General features: G+C 44.7%; 1 protein-coding gene across 3 annotated transcripts in view; it reads right to left on the reverse strand.

Moving 5' to 3' along the window:
* The window catches only part of mpp3a (MAGUK p55 scaffold protein 3a), a 31,666-nt gene that overhangs the window by 2,123 nt on the left and 7,334 nt on the right, over positions 1-22,209 (reverse strand). The window contains exons 2-19 of one of the 3 annotated variants that reach the window (XM_014192479.3): positions 15,765-15,822; positions 15,393-15,511; positions 13,401-13,478; positions 12,747-12,827; positions 11,888-12,025; positions 11,588-11,669; positions 10,050-10,135; positions 9,780-9,854; positions 8,650-8,846; positions 7,745-7,809; positions 6,060-6,080; positions 4,199-4,240; positions 2,903-2,968; positions 1,721-1,882; positions 1,161-1,241; positions 932-1,025; positions 712-820; positions 252-380 (exon numbers count right to left, since the gene is read on the reverse strand). In XM_014192479.3, the coding sequence (XP_014047954.1) occupies positions 252-380; positions 712-820; positions 932-1,025; positions 1,161-1,241; positions 1,721-1,882; positions 2,903-2,968; positions 4,199-4,240; positions 6,060-6,080; positions 7,745-7,809; positions 8,650-8,846; positions 9,780-9,854; positions 10,050-10,135; positions 11,588-11,669; positions 11,888-12,025; positions 12,747-12,827; positions 13,401-13,478; positions 15,393-15,511; positions 15,765-15,801 (1,662 nt within the window). In that variant the 5' untranslated portion in view covers positions 15,802-15,822. The remainder of the gene's footprint in view (positions 1-251; positions 381-711; positions 821-931; positions 1,026-1,160; positions 1,242-1,720; positions 1,883-2,902; positions 2,969-4,198; positions 4,241-6,059; positions 6,081-7,744; positions 7,810-8,649; positions 8,847-9,779; positions 9,855-10,049; positions 10,136-11,587; positions 11,670-11,887; positions 12,026-12,746; positions 12,828-13,400; positions 13,479-15,392; positions 15,512-15,764; positions 15,823-22,209) is intronic. The other 2 variants (XM_014192480.3, XM_014192481.3) reach the window with 2 other exon arrangements.

A 22,209-nucleotide genomic window follows, 5' to 3' on the forward strand; every position in this document is an offset into this window, starting at 1 on the left:
ACATACATACATACATACATACATACATACATACATACATACATACATGAAAATGAGGAAGAAGCATAAGAGTGAGTAAGGATATAAAGGTGATATCAGATTAAGGAGAGGAGAAAATAGGAAAGGAGAAAGCATGCCACCCAAAATAAAAGATTGAGTAACAGAAAAAAGGTTAAATAACTCATTGATACATTCATATGAGCACATTTCAGACTCAGCTCACTGTAATAAAAAGAGACAGCAGGTCTCACCGTCACTCGCCCATGATCTCCCCCTGCTGGTGAGGTGGCAGCACTACGACGGCGCCTGCTCTCCGGGACGCGTGGCTTGACGAAGATGACATAGGGCTTGAACTCAGATGTCCGCAGCGTCTTCAAAGCCTGAGGGGCCAGGACACAGTCAGACACAATATCACACAGTCTGCGTTGGTTGTCACACAAGAGTGCACAGGGTTTAGAAAACAGATACTATCCGAGAAATGTCCTCTTGAGATGTCAGAGATGCTACGGATAACCGTGACAAGATAATACGGCAGCCTGCCTGACTGAAACAGAAAGTACTCTCACCAAGAGACCGCAGGAGAAACGTCAGGGGCCGTCGTCATAGAATAGGGTGTGACACAGACTGCATGTGACAACCGTGGTTATATTGTACAGTGCATTATGACAGAATGGGATATGCATCACTGCAGAGGATGTGCCTTGGCCCTACCTCTGGCTGCACGTCCACTAGGCACATCTTGTTCTTGGCCTGTACAGAGCGGATGGCCTCTATACTGGTACCATACTGGTTCTCCTTGTACTCCCCATGCTCTATGAACCTGGACACACGGGACACAACTGAGCACGAAACAGACAAAACAAAGCAGAGTTCTATAGAGACGGACAGTATGGCCTTACAGATCAGCCATGTGGCATCAAAGAGAACTCACTTGTTGCTCAGAGCGTCTGCGTCAAACGCCTGTTTGGTGACAAAGTGGTACTCCACCCCCTCCTTCTCATGAGGCTTCTTGGGCCTGGTGGTATCTGGAGACACAGGTGATAGGGGAAATGGGGAAAGCTGGGATTGTTTTACTGGTGTAGCAGTTCTTTACTAGGGTGTTCGAGGGTGTCGCCGTCAGTGGAGAAACAAGAGGGCGAGGTTTAGAAGGTGTAACTCACGCGGTACGGCCACAGCGTAGCGATGTGGGTTCTCTGCTATCACCTTCTGTTTCAGCTCATTGATACGAGCTCCTAGGGAGCCTTTGTGTGAGAGATAGAGAGAGAGAGAGAGAGAGAGAGAGAGAGAGAGAGAGAGAGAGACAGAAAAAGAGAAAGAGAGAGAGTAGAGTGAGGGAGTGACATAGTCATTTAAACATAACATATCAGGGACAAATAATCTATATTTGCTGAAAAAAATCTGCATCAACATCAAGTTAAGTCCACTGATTAGTTACTGGATGTGCCATTTGTTGTGCACTTTGATGAATTAACTTAATCAGAAACATAAATAGCATTAGGTACTGTAGATAAGACCTCACAGGCCCACACAACTGGCTTGGTCAAGCAGACTGACTGCTTAAAATGAAAGAGAATATGTGCTATTGGGAGATTGGTCTGGTTCTCATGAGGCTACCACACAACTAGAGGGAGTTGCTGTTTGTAGTATTGGCCACTAGAGGGCAGTATCATCAAAGTAGAATGACCACACTGCCGTAGTCATCCTGAAGCTGCTGTCTTACCAATCAGAACCACCAGGCGGGGTCTCTCGTTGGGCCGGTGCTGGTAGCGAGTCACCTCCTCGTAGGTGGCAAAGTCTGGATCGGTGGGGTCGCGGGTGGCCCCTCCTCCGAGGGATCCTGACCGGTCCTTCCGGCTCAGACGGAAACTCCTCCTCAGACCCGCTACGAAGGACAGGCAGGTGGGAGGGGCAGGGAGGCAAAGGGTCAAAATGTCAGATATGATCATCCACGTCAGTGATTTGATACACTGCCTAACACATGCTCTTTCTACATAATTACAACTGTATTCTCGAAGGCATGTTAGATAGCGTTTGCAGTTGTTCTCACTCGGCAATTAGTGTTGTTGACAAACATTTTGAACGCACAATACCAGTATCACATCATATCAGGACATCATGCAAATCAAACCCCAACATAACCATAACATGATTCTTTGTTGGATTATTAGGTGTCGGTTATCGAATAACAAAGAATGTGCAACCCTTGATAATCATGCATTAAAACCCCAGTGAACCGTGTGACCAATACGAATGGTAAACTGGGATCCGTCATTAATCAGTGAGGGATTCTACAGGTTTGACAGCCTGACCCGTGCTTATCTCTAAGGTAAATGGGCTGCCAGCGGCATTGTGAGATATTGACTGAATCTGCTCATTTACAAGCATGTGTCCAACACATATCAATCACATGCAGCTAATATCTGACAAAGGGGTTTGGCAGCTCCACTTTGACTGTGAGAAATAAGCTCTGGGACTGAGAGTGAAGCAAACACTCTTCCGCTATCAATATCAAACTCATGCCTCTCCTTTCTCTTTTTAAAGGAGACTTGGATTCACTCAACGAACAACTATTAATACAACAGCAAGGATAAAAGAGAGAGCTTCTTGCCATGCCAAGGTAAATTAGCCTCGATAGAATTGGAAGGACAATGGTCTGGTTTGTAACACATGTAAGAGGATACAGTACAACGGAGACATGCTGCTTGACAGAGAGCTACAGGAGTGGATCAGGAGGGATAGGGCAGCCTGACTCTGGAGACCACAGTGTCGTGGGAGTGACACACACACACGCACGCACGGGCGCACGCACACGCAGACACGCGCACACAGTGTCTCCAGGCCCATGGGTGCCCATCCCCCCTGCCTGCAGGGAATACCTGAGGGAACAAGCCGGTAACAGTACCTGAATAAAATTCCCAGGAAAACACCTGACCACAGGAGGGCGCCACTGCTTTACACTTAGGAGAGACTATAACTGGCGTTAGAGCATCACACAACCCAGCCTCGCGCCTCAGTCTCCACACAGGGTGAAACAAGCAGCAAAACGTGTCTGGTTGGTTGAGTGTGCAATGCGTCCAACGCAGCAGGACCCTCGTGGGGGTGAGGGTAGGAGGGGTGTGCCAGCCATAGCATCAGAGGCAGAGGCAAGAGGGGAGTCTCAGGAGGATCCAAACACTGCTTAGTTTGGGGCAGGGCAAGGGTGCTGGGTTTAGTCTCCATATATAAGGAGTAACCTGATTGGTTGATGTCAGTATTCAGCGTCATTACGAAGGTAAACAATCATGTAGAATAATACAGTTGGTCTTATTGCCATGGGAGGGCAGTGTTTGACTGTCAGCTGTGTTCAGATCCCTCCGTGTGCTCTGCTTTTCATTCCAACAGTTTCTGGGGTATGGGGTGGGGCCTCAAGGTCATGTAGGGGTGAAGGAGGCGAGGGGAGGACAGTGGAAGGAGGGGAGGCCAGTGGGAGGGCAGCAGGGGGCTGAGGATTACGGGAAAAGCATTATATTGTCGTGCCAATGCAATTTCAGTCTGGATGCAAACTGTATTTACCACGGTCGGTAGCTTGAGGGTTAAATCCAATTGATAACACTCATTAGCAAGTAGTAACATTTTTGAATGCCCTGAAATGATTGCTACTCTGGTGTCTGGGGAACTGATACTGATCCGAACATGTGTTAATACTCTGACAGAGACGCATAGGAGTCATGTGTAAGTATCTTCTGGAGATAAAACTGTTTCTAGTCTGGTACTCGCTCTCTATCACACCCTCTTAAGCACTTTTCTCATTACACTAATTAGGCAACGAGACCGTTTTGTTATCGACACCTGAAGGAGTGAGAAACTAAACTCCAATCTTTCGACCCTCCCTCTTTCACATGAAGCTGGAAAAACTGGTGCTGGAATGCACACTCTCTCCTTCAATACTAGTCTTCCCTTTCAAATGAACTGGGATCAGTTCCGTCTCCTCTCAGCATTCTCTCCCCACCTCCTCTCTCTCCACCTCTCTCCTCCCTTCTCCATCACTTCCCACACGGACACTCCAGCCAGTCCCACCCTCAGGACATCCATACATTCCCCAACCCAAAGCGGCATTTCAGTTAGCCAGCAGCACACAGCAAGGTCCTGGCGGACACATAGACATCAGACAGCGAAAGAGGTAAAGGCGGCAAAAGGAGGAAGACGTGCAGGCTCTCACCTATGTACTGTCCATTGAAATAGCCCTCACAATCACAGTCCTCTGTAGGGAGGCAAGCAGGGAGAAGAGGGGGACAGGGGTGAGCGGAGGGTAAGTAACCTGAAGGAAGGATCAGGGGTGGGGAGGGGGGGTACAGAGGGGAGGGGGGGCTGCGGGCTCCGAAGCAGGACAGGCAGGGTCAGGCAGGCGGGCAGAGGGGTGGGCATAGGGTAGGTCACTAAGCCAGCAGGTCAGGACAGGCAGGTTTCAGCAGAACAGGCCCTCAGCCGGAGCCCGCAGCCACTGTGGCAGCCATGATGGGGGAGGTTTGACAGACACCACACAGACACACCGACCACTTCTGGAGGCAGTCGACTGGAAAAGGGAACTGGGTCTCCCTGGCCCACATACATGGCTTTGTGAAATGGACAGTTCACAAAGCTATGGTAGCTAGCATACAAAAACCTGAGCAATTCACAACTCTATAACTGCTGAATTCAATATTTAACTAAGCAAAAAACTAGTTTCAATATCTGATGTCTCTGAAACTCTGGATATGCAACAAAAGTGCTGACAATGGCAGATTCACAACTCAGAGATACTGATTAGAAAATAGCTGACAGAGAAAAACGGGGCAAGTAGAAAAGACGACAGCAGAGAAGGGAGAGGGAGAAAGAGAAATCCTCTGCAAGGAGAAGAACAGGTAGCCAAGACACAGTAGAGGAGACGAAGAGGATAGCAAACTGCAGTAGACAGAAGAAGATGAATTACAGAGGAGAAGAACGAAAGAGAGAACAAAAGAATAGAAGCTGATGATGATGGAGGGGATGGGTCATTGCTATTTTTAAGTGATTGGCTGTGCTTTCCAGTCTGCAGGCCTGCCTTAGCATCACACACATACAATAAGGTATGGGCTCTCAAAATATGGGCTCTTTAAGCATTGCCATAATATGCTTTATGTAATATTCTTATAAGGTAGGGTGGGAGCTGGTCCACGACTTAGAAAGTGAGTACCTTATGAAGGTTGGGGTGCACACCAGAACATTTCTGAGTTAAAATGCAAAAAAAATCTTGGAAAGTTAGATTTTTTTGTAGTGTGTCCAGTCCGTTATTAGAACACACGCACGTACTTACACACACACACACCCTGCAATCGCGGTGAATCTCTATTCTGGTCTCGTAGGCTGCCTACAGTGGGGGAGGATTTAAGCTGGAAGCAGAGCAGTACAAGACCCATGGGGTCTCATCCACCCCCGCAGCACGCGCGCGCACACACACACACACACACACACACACACACACACACACACACACACACACACAACACACACACACACACACACACACACACACACACACACACACACACACACACACACACACACACACACACACACACACACACACACACACACACACACACACGCACACACACACACACACACACACACACACACACACACACACACACACACACACCCCAAAAGAAAGAGAGACGGCTGAGAGCTTTGATGCCTCTACTAATATACCTTCTAGTAGGAGCCTGCAAGCAGACAGTGACCGTCCTCTCATAGTCATACCAAGGAGTTTCAAAACACGGAACGCAAATAGTCAAATGGAAGTCATGAGAAATCTAAGAGTAATGAACGGTCACCACATGTCCATGTATCTGATTATGCCTAATTGCGGATGGTTACTAGTATGTCCATGTGGAGTAATGTCCTGTCTAATCACTGACAGCGGCGATGAAACTAGTGGCACACTGCCCTCATTCCCTGATCATGGTTATGTGTGAGTGAGGGAGACAGACTGAGAGAGAGAGAGAGAGAGAGAGAGAGACAGAGAGAGAGGATTGCAGGCATCTCTGTACCAGTATACCCACCTTTGTCACATCCCTGGTCATCTGAGGTAAGCAGTGAGGAAAAAGAGGATGAGGAGACATTTTTGACAAACAGTTACTCAAAAATAAATAAACAACGGGCAATGGGATGGGGCATTGGTGTTATCTCCTCTCTCAATTCTTTGTCTGATATTCACAAACTCTAACATATACTTTTTTTCTATCAGGCGAGTCGTTGGAGAATGAGAGAAAAACGAGCGAGAGAGAGAGAGATGGGAATTATAGATTTTAAAATGCACAAACTGTCTCAGTCTCAGTCTCTGTCTCTGTTCTATGACGTCATCGAGGGGTCGAGCCTCTGACCCACATTAAAAAGGCAACCTCAGGAGCTTCACTAGGGGCATGGGAATTAATCAAAGAGAGAGGCAAAGAGAGAGAGAGAGAGAGAGAGAGAGAGAGAGAGAGAGAGAGAGCGAGAGAGAGAGAGAGAGAGAGAGAGAGAGAGAGAGAGAGAGAAAGGGAGAGAAAAGAGAGAGAGAGGTAGAGAGGTAGAGAGAGAGAGATAAAAGAGAGAGAGAGGTAGAGAGATAGAGAGAAAGGGAGAGAAAAGAGAGAGAGAGGAGTAGAGAGGTAGAGAGAGAGAGAGTAGAAGAGATAAAATAGAGAGAGAGGGTAGAGAGAGAGAGAGAAAGGGAGAGAAAAGAGAGAGAGAGGTAGAGAGGTAGAGAGAGAGAGAGAGAGAGAGTGAGAGAGAGAGAGAAAAGAGAGAGAGGTAGAGAGAGAGAGAGAGAGAGAGAGAAGAGACATGGGCCTCCATGCTAGCTGACATATTGCTAAGCTCTTGTTGTCTCCCTGGGGCTCAGACCTAATCGGATTGCCTGTGGATTATGGACCACGAAGCGCCACCGCTCGCATTAAACACTCACCTGGCCACTTCTATTCAGACATACCCAGTACTATTACCCCACAACACAGAGCAGGAGAGAGCCAGATTGGACAAAATGAACATTGTTACACACTCATCCTGTTAATTGGTTCTAGTCTGTTGTCTGTCTCTCACTATAGAGATATAGTTTGTGCTCACCGGCCAGATGGACCAGACATGAAAGATTAATTCATATCTTTGTGATCCCTCCCTCTCTTCTCCCCCCTCCCAAAGCCGTCTCTCACTTTTGTTTCTATTTGTCCCTCTCTCTCTCTCTCTCTCTCTCTCTCTCTCTCTCTCTCTCTCTCTCTCTCTCATCCCTTTTCAAAACACATTCTCATGACAGCAGAGAATACGCAGTCAATACTAATACTCCCGAGGACACCAATTACCAGCAAGAAAGGTAAATAAATGTCAACATAAACACATTTGGTGGTTAAAGCTACGTCTAATGAAAAATAACATGAACCATCACTGACAAATAAGTTATACTTCAAAAGATATCCTTCAGCTTCAGTTTGATATTGGTTACAACAGCGAACATGTTTCTGTATATCTGCACACTCTTCGAAAAAAAGGTTCCAAAAGAGTTCTTTGTCCCCATAAGAGAACTCTTTTGGTTCCAGGTAGAACCCTTTTTGGTTCCAGGTAGAACCCTTTTGGGTTCCATGTAGAACCCACTGTAGAAATTGTTTTTCATGGAATCCAAAAGGGTTCTACCTGCAACCATAAAGGGTTCTCCTATGGGGACAGCCGAAGAACCCTTTAAGGTTCTAGATAGCACCTTTTTGCGGAAACTTACAGGTAGGATTTTTAGGGGATTTAGGGTTCGGAAGTGTTCCCATTTTTATCCGGTAAGCCAGCCGTCTGAGAAAATGCACAGAGGAGGAAAGAAAGGGAGAAGAAATAAGAGAGAGAGAGGAGGGGGGAGAAAGAGAGGGACCATGACAGTGTCAGACAGATAAACGGAGGTAGGAGGAAGAGAGGCAGTGAAGGAGGGAGGCAAAGAGATTGAAAGAGGAGATTAGAACATGAGAGAGACAGAGAGATATAACACATACTGACCCCTGCCTCGTATGTGTTATCAGTGAAAGGAGTAAAGCTAGTATGAGAGATGAATTAAACCCATGGCTTGGCTGAGGTTCCCTCTCTGTATTTCAGCCACCATGATTAATCCTACACGGTGTGCGTGTTTGAGTGTGTGTGTCTGCAATCAGGCTGCAGCCGCTGGTATTGCTCCCCCCTGCTTAGCTAAGATGAATACAGAGTGGGCAGTGGGTTGGGGCTTGGGTGTGTTCATACCCCCAATGCAGAGCACCCCCACACGTTTACATATTCATCCTATTGAGGGATTATGACACTGACAAAATGGAGTGTTCCCTTTCAAGCCTATATTTAGATCCATGTGTTAAGATCCAAGCGGTTCTGATACTTGATTTAAAAACACATTTGACCCCTGAAAGTGGAGCACATGAATATGGAACAGATAGAGACAGCTCTATGGCGATATCTGCACTGTTCTGAAAGCAATTCAGTCCACATACTGCACATAATATAAGAGTCCTACAGTATATGCATAAGAGGCATAATGTGACACAGTACAGGACAACCACTAGGCTTGATCGGATCATTTTCATATTGTATTTAGACTCTTCTCTGAGCTATGAGCTAACACCTGTCCATGGACCTCTCTGCCTATGAGCTCACCTCTCCTGGAAGAGTTTGGAGGGGATGAGTCCAGCACGGAGGTTGCTGTCGCCCACTCGTTTGGCCTGCCACCAGGTGGGGTCGTCCTGGGTTACCACCTGCAGGATGTCACCTCGCTTGAAGGGAAGTCCCGCCTCCTGACAGGGCGTGGCCTTGTCATCAGCAGGGATGTAGTCAAACAGGGCCCTCATGTAGACCTGAGAGATCACACACACACACACACGCACGCGCGCACACGCACGCGCGCACACACACACGCACACACACCTGTTATACCATCTCAGAAATACATATGGTATGTATAGAAAATAATTGACAGATCACCTCAAACTAGAGAGAGGGAAAGTGATGCGTTTGAAAAAAGATTTCAGAATGACAGTCTATCTGTGCATTTTTCTGTGTGTGTGCATGAACAACATGCGTACAACACAGAAAAAAAATGTATGAAATTGTATGAAATGTATGCATTCACTACTGTAATTCGCTCTGGATAAGAGCGTCTGCTAAATGACTAAAATGTAAATGTAAGACGATTCTGTACTTCCAACTTTGTGGCAACTGTTTAGGGAAGGCCCTTTCATGTTTAAGAATGACAATGCCCCGTGCAAAAAGCAAGGGCCATACAGAAATGATTTGTCGAGATTGGTGTGGAAGAACTTGACTGGCCTGCACAGAGCCCTAACCTCAACCTCATCACACACCTTTAGGATGAATTACAACTCTGACTGCAAGCCAGGCCCAATCGCCCAAAATCACTGCCCGACCTCACTAATGCTCTTGTCCCTACAGCAATGTTCCAACATCTAGTGGAAAGCCTTCCCAGAAGTGTGAAGGCTGTTATAGCAGCAACTCCATATTAATGCCCATGATTTTGAAATGAGATGTTCGACGAGCAGGTGTCCACATACATTTGGTCATGTAGTGTATTTGAAACATGTCTTAAATTACACCTACACATCTCAATGCATGTTGGCACAAACTGTTTTATTCATCTGCCACTGACTCTGCTGCTGTATGTGTGAGCCTGAACCATGGCTGTTCAGTATTCTGACCCTTCCTCCATTCCAGAGCAGCTGTGTCTGTGTTTGACTGTACTGAGTTTGCCCAGACAGTTGTGTTGTGATCCTCACCTTGCTCTCCTTCAGATGGTCCTCCTCCTTAATGGCTGGGATTATCTTCAGGGTGATGGAGCCCTGAGACTGGGACTGAATGGCAACACACAGAGAGGGGCAGGATGTTAGCTTCACAGAAATACAATTTGAACACAATTTCAACTCCTGTATCTTCGCAGCAGAGTTGATACTGCATGTATTGCTTACATCAATCAAAGGAAAACAGTGCTGTTGGTGCTAGTGGTCTAAAATAATAGGAAGACATAAAGTACTCTACTCTAGTCTCACCAGAAGCTGACTGATCTCATCAGGTCTCTTGTGAATGATGGAGATGCCGTTGACTTCCCGTAGCTCGTCTCCTACATGGACCAGTCCTGGATGGAGGGGAGGAGGTGGTGAGGCGAGACAACAGGCGAGCTGTAGTAGAGATCTATGCCTGGGTTCCAAATGGCACCCTATTCCCTATATAGTGCACTCCTTTTTGACCGGGGCCTGTAGAATCTGGTCAAAAGTAGTGGACTTTATAGGGATTAGGGTGCCGTTTGGGTTGCACACCATATCGTGTATCGAGGAGATCTTGCACAGCACTGTATCAGTAGCAGGTGTACTATATCTATCATACCGCTATTAACTGGGATGAGATATGGACAATAAGGCTTGGGAGTGGTGGTATCACTCTCCTCAGTCATGATCTACTGCAGTCACATCTCAAACCTGACAAAGGGGGATGAGTGATAGGATCAATTAATCTCATCACTGCTCAGAGAGGGAGAGAGGAAGAGAGGGCAGAAAGGGAGAGAGGGAGGGAGGGCAGAGAGGGAGAAGGGGAGAGAGGGAGGGAGAGCAGAGAGGGAGAAGGGGAGAGAGGGAGGGAGAGCAGAGAGGGAGAAGGGGAGAGAGGGAGGGCAGAGAGGGAGAAAGGGAGAGAGGGAGAGAGGAAGAGAGGGCAGAAAGGTAGAGAGGATTTGAGGGCAGAGAGGGAGAAGGGGAGAGAGGGAGGGCAGAGGGAGAAAGGGAGAGAGGGAGAGAGGAAGAGAGGGCAGAAAGGGAGAGAGGGAGGGAGGGCAGAGAGGGAGAAGGGGAGAGAGGGAGGGAGGGCAGAGAGGGAGAAAGGGAGAGAGGAGGAGAGGGATGATATGAAGAAACAGACAAACACATAATGTACAGTACAGAGAAACAAACAGATGGTAATGACCCTTTTTTATTGACACTACCCCCCCCCCCCCCCCCCCCCCCACACACACCAAACATATTAAAGACACGCACGTCTCCCTCCCAATGTGCAGATGGTATTTCCATGGTAACAGCAGCGGTCAGCTCGTTGGAGAGAGTGTGTAATGTGTGATATGTGATTGGCTCTCAGGGGAAAGACAGCTTCAAACAGCCTGATAACCACAGAGATTCTCATCTGTCTGTCTGTCTACCACCGTTTCTCTCTCGCTATGCTGCTGCTTTAATCTCTGCAGCATCTCAGAATCATTAGTGGAGGATTCTCCCAGCTGTAGCTTCTATACAGGATGTTACCTTAACATGTATATCTACTGACATACTTTAGGCTACAGTATACCGCTGCATGGAAGGCCATATATGTTTAGACTTCTGATTATTTGTCTAAGTTACATCGTCTCGGTTAGCCTTGCCTTCAGACATATTATGTCTGGGAATTTTATCTGAGCAGTCCATAGATCTCATTTGACAGACCAACAAAAACTCCCTGTCTTGTCTGTGCAAGTTCCAGAGGAAGGGGATGATGAATCAAGACGTATCAGACAGTATGGGTTAAGACCAGACACAGCGAGGGTACAGGATGGGACTGAATCACTCACCACTCCGGTCTGCAGCCCCGCCCCTCATGATGCGGGCCACGATCACAGACCCTGTGGTCTCATCCCGTCTGATGGTGGCCCCCTGGGAACAGAGAGAGATGGACGTTTCCTCCTCCCGGGATTGTATCCTCATTCTTCCCATCTCTTTTCTCTTATTTTATTTGTTTCTTTACAATCAATCACTCAACACAGCACCAGTCCCACTTCCCACTTCCATATATATCCCCTCATCCTCTCATCCTCTACCATTTTATCTCTTTCCCCCATCCCCCTGTCATCCTCTATGTCACAATGGCTCACCAGTGGTTCCTTGTTCTTGACCAGTCTGACGATCTTCACTGACTCCTCCTCCAGCTCGTCCTCGAAGTCGTCAGGCAGCGGTGGCAACACGGGGTCAAAGTTCTTCTGAGCAACCGTGTCATGAACAGATAAAACTGCCTGATGAGAGATAGCAGAGAGAGAGGGATTAATGTTAGAATTGCAGAACTGCTTTCTGGGCAGTGGTGTAAAGTAACGTACTACTTAAGTAGTTTTTTGGGGTATCTGTATTTTAATACATTCATAAAGAAAATGATGTACTTTTTACTCCATACATTTTCCCTGACATCCAAAAGTACTCGTTACAGTTTGAATGCTTAGCAGGACAGGTAAACGTTCACACACTTCTCAAGAGAACCTCCCTGGTCATCCCTACCGCTTCTGAGCTAGGGGACTCACTAAACACATGCTTCGTTTGTTATGTCTGAGTCTGAGTTGGAGCGTGTCCCTGGCTATCTGTAACTTTAAAAAAAATAGAAAATATGGCCTTCTGCTTTGCTTAATATAAGGAATTTGAAATTATTTATACTACTACTTTTGATACTTAAGTACATTTAAAACCAAATACTTTTAGACTTTTACTCAAGTAATATTTTACTGGTAGACTTTCACTTTTACTTGAGTCATTTTCTATTAAGGCGTCTTTACTTTTACTCAAGTATGACAATTGGGTACTTTTTCCACCACTGATTCTGAGTATACCAAATATTAGGAACACCTTTGAATACTCAGTGTACATAGAGATTGACATAGATCGAGCTATCCAATACAAATGGATGCATGAATAGCCACCCCACCTTCCATAACCAGGTCTCTCTGTGTGTATGGGTGTTTTGTTTACCTTGAGATGGGGGGACGTCAACAGCTGTAGGAGTTCCTTCTCCTCAACACTCATTGGTCCACTCTGCAGCTCCTCTGCCACCTGCCAATCACAACAGTGCTGTCAGTCAGACCATGACCTCTGACCTGGAATAAACCTGTGTGTCCAACAGTGTGGGCTTGGGATATAACTGAAAAATGTAGCAGATATATACTGAAAGTGTAGCAGACTGTTAGCAGTAATAGTCTAGAATAGAATCAACAAATATAGATATATGCTGTAGAGTTGTACGGCTGTTGCCTAAAGCAGCAATATACAGTGTGGGCTTGCACACACAAATACACACACAGGAGAATAAGCAGCCAGGACTTATGGCTCAGCACTTTTCCACTTAACTGGCATGAGGAGAGAGAGGAGAGGCAGGATGTGGAGAGAGTTTCATTAGTGTTGAGATGAATCAGCACTTTCAGACCACAACACATTACCATACTGTAACTCTATAAATCTCCATACCTTACTACCTGCATCTACCGCTCCTCTGTCTCAGCAAACACACTGGGACTGACTCTATTAGACGGGTGCTTCACACTTCGGCAGTGTGTGTGGTGTGTGTGTTCCTTGTTTGTGTGTGTGTCTGGGTGTGTGCGTTGTTGTTGTTGTTGTTGTTGAACTTACATCCTCAGCCAAAGAGGCGGCGCTGTGAAGGACAGGGGTAGGACTCTGGCGCTCGTACTGTCTCAGCTTCTCATGGATCTGCAACACGTAGCCAATCACCGGAGAGGTCAGGGAGGTCAAACACACACACACACACACACACACACACACACACACACACACACACACACACACACACACACACACACACACACCACATACACACATATACAAATTAAACAACATAAGTGTACCATAAATTCCATTAACATTGGCAACATTGCCACCCAGCATGGGCCCAACTTTCACTGGGAATGGGGGGGGGGCATGCCTCCCCAAAATTCTGAATTTGCATTTTTGTCCTCCCAGTGATACAAAGCGAGGCATGTGATACAAAGCGGATAAAATGGATAAAATAAATACTGTATATATATATATATAGTACCAGTCAAAAGTTTGGACACACCTACTCATTCAAGGGTTTTTCTTTATTTTGCCTATGTTCTACATTGTAGAATAATAGTGAAGACATCAGAACTATGAAATAACACATATGAAATCATGTAGTGACCAAAAAAGTGTTAAACAAATCAAAATATATTTTATATTTGAGATTCTTCAAAGTAGCCACACTTTGCCTTGATAACAGCTTTGCACACTCTTGGCATTCTCTCAACCAATTTCATGAGGTAGTCACCTGGAATGCATTTCTATTAACATTTCTTTCCTTCTTAATGCGTTTGAGCCAATCGGTTGTGTTGTGACAGACGATAGCCCTATTTGGTAAAAGACCAAGTCCGCATTATGGCAAGAACAGCTCAAATATTCAAAGAGAAACAACAGTCCATCATTACTTTAAGACATGAAGGTCAGTCAATGCAGTCGCAAAAACCATCAAGATGAAACTGGCTCTTATGAGGACCGCCACAGGAAAGGAAGACCCAGAGAATAAGTTAATTAGAGTTAACTGCACCTCAGATTGCAGCCCAAATAAATGCTTCACAGAGTTCAAGTAACAGACACATCTCAACATCAACTGTTCAGAGGAGACTGCGTGAATCAGGCCTTCATGGTAGAATTGTTGCAAAGAAACCACTACTAAAGGACACCAATAAGAAGAAGAGACTTGCTTGGTCCAAGAAACACGAGCAATGGACATTAGACCGGTGGAAATCTGTCCTTTGGTCCGATGAGTCCAAATTTGAGATTTTTGGTTCCAACTTTGTGAGACGCAGAGTAGGTGAACGGATGATCTCCACATGTGTGGTTCCCACCGTGAAGCATGGAGGAGGAGGTGTGATGGTGTGGTGCTTTGCTTGTGACACTGTCAGTGATTTATTTATAATTCAAGGTACATTTAACCAGCATGGCTACCACAGCATTCTGCAGTGATACGCCATCATATCTGGTTTCCGCTTAGTGGGACATTTTTTTTTCAACAGGACAATCACCCTAAACACACCTCCAGGCTGTGTAAGGGCTATTTGACCAAGAGGTAGAGTGGTGGAGTGCTGCATCAGATGACTCGGCCTCCACAATCACCCGACCTCAACCCAATTGAGATGGTTTTGGATGAGTTGGACTGCAGAGTGAAGGAAAAGCAGCCAACAAGTGCTCAGCATATGTGGGAACTCCTTCAAGACTGTTGGAAAGAATTCTTCATGAAGCTGGTTGAGAGAATGCCAAGAGTGTGCAAAGCAGTCATCAAGGCAAAGGGTGGCTACCTTGAAGAATCTATATCTAATATAAAATATATTTTGATTTGTTTAACACTTTTCTGGTTACTACATGATTCCATATGTGTTATTTCATAGTTTTGATGTCCTCAATATTATTCTACAATGTAGAAAACAGTTAAAATAAAGAAAAACTCTTGAATGAGTAGGTGTGTTCAAACTTTTGACTGGTACTGTATATATATATATATATATATATATATATATATAGTTATAGTTATGACCCCCACACTTCTAAAACCAACATTTTGCCCCTGCCACCCAGTCTCATGTGTACCTTCATTAGGTAGCCCAGGCTCTTCTCACTGAAGACGTCTTTGAGGAAGACCATGTCCTCCTTGTGGTTGGCATCAGGACGCAGCTGGGACGTCAGCAGGGCCAGAGTCTCGTGCAGGCCTGTGGAGAGGAGGGAGGGTGAAGGAACTGGGATCCATCTTTGTTTACATCCTCAGATCCGACGGAGTAATGTAGTATATAATGATAGATACCATTTAGCAGACGCTTTTATCCAAAGAGATTTTCAGTCATGCATGCATACATTTTATGTAGGGGTGGTCCTGGGAATCAAACCCACTACCCTGGCCAACTAAGCCTGGGATTAGATTTTGATGCATAAAGGTTGCAGCATGTGTGGTGTATTTAATCTTACCTGTGCCTGCTGAGAGGACCGGCATGGCTTCTTTCATGGGTCAGCAAAAAGGTGAGGCCTGGCAGAGAGAAGCAAAGAAAATGGATGAATATGAGTCACATACACCCTTTAGTTGTCTTCATCTCATACACACTGTGTTATTCCTGAAGAGGATGTCACTGGGTGAAAACTGTTTAAGGGCTTTGCAGACAGTTTTAGGTGATCCTAAAAGTACTGCATACTCTAATGATGTGTGTGTGTGTGTGTGTGTGTGTGTGTGTGTGTGTGTGTGTGTGTGTGTGTGTGTGTGTGTGTGTGTGTGTGTGTGTGTGTGTGTGTGTGTGTGTGTGTGTGTGTGTGTGTGTCTGGAACAGATGTACTGGGATCTGGAGAGCGGCAGACCCTTAATGGTTCCAATACATCCTCTATAGACAGGTTCTAGCCTGCGTATTAGACTTCCTGTGCAGTAACCAGCCAACGCCTTACCTCAGGTGTGTGTGTGTGTGTGTGTGTGTGTGTGTGTGTGTGTGTGTGTGTGTGTGTGTGCGTGTGTGTGTGTGTGTGTGTGTGTGCGTGTGTGTGTGTGTTAACAAGATAGAGACGTAAAGTAGCGTGATACACTCTCAATGCGGGCACCATTCATCACATTGACTGCTAGCACCGTGTCCACTGTGCTGTGGGCTCCAGGGTATTTTGCCTTTTTATTAGGATCCCCATTAGCTGTTGCAAAAGCAGCAACTACACTTCCTGGGGTCCACACAAAACATGAAACATAATACAGAATGCCATAATACAGAACATCATTAGACAAGAACAGCTCAAGGACAGAACTACATACATTTTTTAAAAGGCACACGTACACCTACATATCAGTGCATACACACCAACTATCTAGGTCAAATAGGGGAGAGGCGTTGTGCCGTGAGGTGTTGCTTTATCTGTTTTTTTTAAACCAGGTTTGCTATTTATTTGAGCAATATGAGATGGAAGGAAGTTCCATGCAATAAGGGCTCTATATAAATAATACTGTACGTTTTCTTGAATTTGTTCTGAATTTGGGGACTATGAAAAGACCCCTGGTGGCATGTCTGGTGGGATAAGTGTGTGTGTCAGAGATGTTTGTAATTTGACTATGCAAACAATTTGGGATTTTCAACATATGAATGTTTCTTATAAAAAGAAGAAGTGATGCAGTCAGTCTCTCCTCAACTCTTAGCCAAGAGAGACTGGCACGCATAGTATTAATATTAGCCCTCTGATTACAATTAAGAGCAAAATGTGCCGCTCTGTTCTGGGCCAGCTGCAGCTTAACTAGGTCTTTCCTTGCAGCACTGGACCACACGACTGGACAATAATCAATATTAGACAAAACTAGAGCCTGCAGAACTTGCTTTTTGGAGTCTGGTGTCAAAAAAAGCAGAGCATCTCTTTAGAATGGCTAGACTTATCCCCATCTTTCCAACCATTGAATCTATATGTTTTGAACATGACAGTTTACAATCTAAGGAAACGCCAAGTAATTTAGTCTCCTCTAGTTGTTCAACAGCCACACCATTCATTACCAGATTCAGCTGAGGTCTAGCACTTAAGGAATGATTTGTACCAAATACAATGCTCTTAGTTTTAGAGATGTTCAGGACCAGTTTATCACTGGCCACCCATTCCAAAACAGACTGCAACTCTTTGTTATGTGTTTCGGTGACTTCATTAGCTATGGTTGCTGATGCGTATATGGTTGAATCATCAGCATACATGGACACACATGCTTTGTTTAATCCCAGTGGCAAGTGATTGGTAAAAATAGAAAAGAGTATAGGGCCTAGAGAGCTGCCCTGCGGTACACCACACTTTACATGTTTGACATTAGAGATGCTTCCATTATAGAAAACCCTTTGAGTTCTATTAGATAGATAGCTCTGAATCCACGATATGGCAGAGGTTGAAAAGCCATAGCACTTTTTTTCAACAACAGGTTTTGGTCAATAATGTCAAAGGCTCCCACAATCTTATTATTATCAATTTCTTCAACCAATCATCAGTCATTTGTGTCAGTGCAGTACATGTTGAGTGATCTTCTCTATAAGCATGCTGAAAGTCTGTTGTTAATTTGTTTACAGAGAAATAGCATTGTATTTGGTCGAACACAATTTTTTCCAACAGTTTGCTAAGAGCTGGCAGCAAGCTTATATGTTTGCTGTTAGAACCAGTAAAGGCTGCTTTACCACTCTTGGCAAGCGGAATTACTTTGGCTTCCCTCCAGGCCTGAGGACAAAGACTTTCTTTTAGGCTCAGATGAAAAATATGACAGATAGGAATGGCTATAGAGTCAGCTACCATCCTCAGTAGCTTTCCATCTAAGTTGTCAATGCCAGGAGGTTTGTCATTATTGATCGTTAACAATAATTTTTCCACTTCTCCCACACTAATTTTACAAAATTCAAACGTGCACTGCTTTTCTTTCATTATTAGTTTTTCTTATACATGAATATAATTGCTCACTGTTTGTCATGGGCATTTCCTGCCTAAGTTTGCCCACTTTGCCAATGAAATAATCATTAAAATAATTGGCAACATCAAATGGTTTTGTGATGAATAAGCCATCTGATTCGATTAAATATGGAGTTGAATTTGTCTTTCTGCCCATAATTTAATTTAAAGTACTCCAAAGTTTTTTCCATCATTCTTTATATCATTGATCTTGGCTTCATAATGAAGTTTCTTCTTCTTTTTGTTGAGTTTAGTCACATCATTTCTCAATTTGCAGTAAGTAAACCAGTCAGATGTACAGCCAGACTTATTAGCCACTCCCTTTGCCCCATCTCTTTCAACCATACAGTTTTTCAATTCCTCATCAATCCTTGGAGCCTTAACAGTTCTATGGCGAAGGAAGATTTGTGTGTATGTGTGTGTGTGCGTGAGTGAGTGAGTATTTGTGAGTGAATCTGTCCTTTCTGCTTCATCTGTCAACTAACACCAACAACACAACCACATCCATTACACTCAAGTCTGCTGTCAGCTGTGGGAGAATCATGACGATATACCCCTTCAAAAAAACATTCCTTCACTGTCAAACTAACAATGAATGCCCATAAAGCTCCCTGGTCTGTTGGCAGGGAGAATTACGGCATGTCCTGGACGAATCAAAATGCTTCTAAAAACGAAATAGACCCCTCAAAATATAACAAATACTACACATACTGGAACTGGAACATTCTCCCAAAACAGATGTTATATTGTGCTTAATTCTTAGATCCACAATCTGCTATTCTGAGTAAAGTATCCTCTTAGAGAAAAAGGTGCTAAGTAGAACCATCTAGTTCTCCCTAGAACCCTTCATGTAGGGTTCTTTATAGAACGCCCTGTATATGGTTCTACCTAGAACCGTCTATGAAGGGATCTACCAATAACCATTTTATCATCTAAAGGTTATTCCTAGAACCCTCTATGAAGGGTTCTACCAAGAACCCTTTTATCTTGGGCGGGTTCTTACTAGAACCCTCTATGAATGGTTTCACCAGCCTTACTAGCCTTTCAAATTAAATGATTTATGACAATACTGTACATTACATATATCATAAGGCCTTTCTTTGAGGGCCTACAGTAGTTATACCCTAACACAGTTTGTTCCCAAACTGTGGGGCGCGCCCCACTATAACTCTTGAAAATCGTAATAGTAGAATGCACAAGGCGCCATTTATAAATTGGGTAATTCATCATCAGTTTTCTTCTTGTCATGTCAGTCGTTGCATACCTTAGAGAGCTATTTATAACTTGTCTGAAATGTCCAGATCAACTAGCCCATGTCAGTTAATGTTTTTTAGCTAGGTTTTTTAATGCATAGATTTTGTTGTAGTGTTTGAGTTACTCAAATATCACATGAATTCACAGGCCTGCAAGTAACAATGTATAGAATTGCAAGAAAATTTGCTTTAAACCTGCTAACTGTGCTTGTGCCCATAGAAATAGATGTGGTGCACGTGCATGGAGGGCGCGGGATGGTCCCCAATGCTGGAATGTGTGGCACTCAAAGAACCCTTGTCTTCCAAAAAGGGGTTCTTCATATCAAAACGGTTCTTGGTAGAACCCTATCCCTCATACAAAAAAAGCACTGATTCCAGTACAGTATCAGCATATTTCTCCCAGCTCCCTCAGCCCTCTCTCTTCCCCCTCTCCTCCTGGTGTAACCCAGGCATACGGTACAATAAGGTACGGTAAGGCAGTGTAATGGACAGAGTGCAATCTTACACCAGGCCTACAGATCAATCCCCATCTTCACTCCTCTTTATGCACGCCATATTTTATCCTGCCTTCACATCACAGACAGCCACCCAGTATACACCCTCCCTGACTACTGAGTCCCAAATGGCACCTTATTCCTTATATAGTCCACTACTTCTGACCACAGCCCTATGGGCCCTGGGTGAAAGTAGTGCACTATTGGAATAGAGTGCCATTTGGAACGCATAGCTAGACTGTGGGAGGCATTGTGTCACTGTATTGTAGATGATATTCAGCCACGGATGCCAGCAAGGCCAGTGTTAACACTGATGCCACCACTACAGCCTCAGTTGATTTAATATTATTGAAATGCGATTGAAATTCAACTAACAGTTTTCAAGGCCTGATTAAACAACAATTACCACTTATGCAAGTGCATCTTACGCATTCAAATTACACCTATTACAAACATCAAAACACAGACACACACACACACAGACTCAGAAACAATGAAAACAAAGGCAGATCCACCCAGTCGCACTCACACTCACAGATGCCAAGCCGAAGGCAATTTGGAAGGCAGGCACTTCAAACAGTGAAGCTACAAAGGGCTTGACTTGTTCAAGCAAAACACAGAATCCTCAGCATCAACTCAGCCAACCAGCCAGACAGACAGAGAGAGAGTGTGAGAGAGAGAGCGAGAGAGAGAGAGAGAGAGAGAAAGAGAGAGAGGGAGAGAGAGAGAGAGCATTTGAAATGTAAGTGTAATGTTTACTGTTAATATTTTATTGTTTATTTCAATTTTGTTTATTATCTGTTTCACTTGCTTTGGCAATGTAAACATATGTTTCCCATGCCAAGAAAACCCATTAAATTGAATTGAATTGAGAGAGGGAGAGAGAGACAGAGAGGGGGCAAGAGAGAGAGTGGACGGGAGAGAGAGAGGGGACGAGAGAGAGAGAGAGAGAGAGAGAGAGAGAGAGAGAGAGAGAACACAACTAACTGTAAGAGATGGAGCTGGAGGGGAAGAGGGGGAAGAAGGAGGTAGGCGGCAGACAAAGTAGATGGAGAGATTGATGGAGGTGTTTGTCACTCACCTGCGAGGGTGTTGATGCTAAACGTCCATGTCAAACCAAATAAAACAAAGTACAGGGTTGGATAACAATGCATTGCACTGTTCTCTCTCCTGCAAAGGACTGACACATCAACGGCCCGCTTTAACATCTCTATTGGCAGAAACTGAGCCTCCACTTGTGGAAACGGTTATACAGCATAATACATGTGATATATATAAGCTGTTTGATGTATTTGATGTTTCATAGGGGCAAGTTGCATTTAGCTCTGCATGTACAATAACTAGTGAGGTGGAGAGTGCTTCATGTACGGTTTAAGCAGGCACAATAATAGCTCTTTGCAGGTGCAGTGTTGTAACCTAGAGTGCATTCTCCTATCAGAGTGTGCTTCAGATCCTTCCTCACGTTGCTGCTGCGATGCTACGCAATTACAGCAGCCTTAACTCCTACTGAGACAGCAACCAGCTCATGAATTATGAACAGAGAGAATGAAACAGTGGGAGAGGGTTGGAGAGATCAGAGAATGAGGAGGTAAGGAGGGAGGGAGGATGGATGCCTCTTTCTTGTTCTGTATCTCCTGTGAGAATAGAAACTTCTATTCCCAAGTGCCACACCACAAGGGTAGCCATTTTCACTAAGAAGCTGAAGACAAAAAGAAGAAACATAAACACAATTCTTACTTGGAGATACACTAGAATGACATTTGGTAACAATCTAACTGAAGCAGTAGGCCCTATACTGTCTTGAAAAAGCCCAGCACAAGAGCATTCTTAGAAATATGACAGTTGGCAGCAGTCTTGCTGATGCAGTATCTTTAAGCAATAAGGCACGAGGGTGTGTGGCATATGGCCAATATACCACGACTAAGGGCTGTTCTTACGCACCACGCAACGTGGAGTGCATGGATACAGCCCTTAGCCCCCAATGTGCCGTATTGCTATTATAAACTGGTACCAATCTAATTAGAGCAGTAAAAATAAATGTTTTGTCATACCTGTGGTAATCAGTCTGATATACCATGGCTGTCAGCCAATCAGCATTCAGGGCTCTGACCACCCAGTTTATAACTCCTGACAAAACCCAGCATGACAGCTACAACATCAACATTCACTTACATGTATTATACGTGCCTACTACCTACGATGGGTATGTATCCTTTTAAAAGTTCCCCTCCT

The sequence above is a fragment of the Salmo salar genome, chromosome 03, assembly GCF_965601325.2.
Source record: "Salmo salar chromosome 03, fSalSal1, whole genome shotgun sequence".
In the NCBI taxonomy this organism is placed as follows: Eukaryota; Metazoa; Chordata; class Actinopteri; order Salmoniformes; family Salmonidae; genus Salmo; species Salmo salar.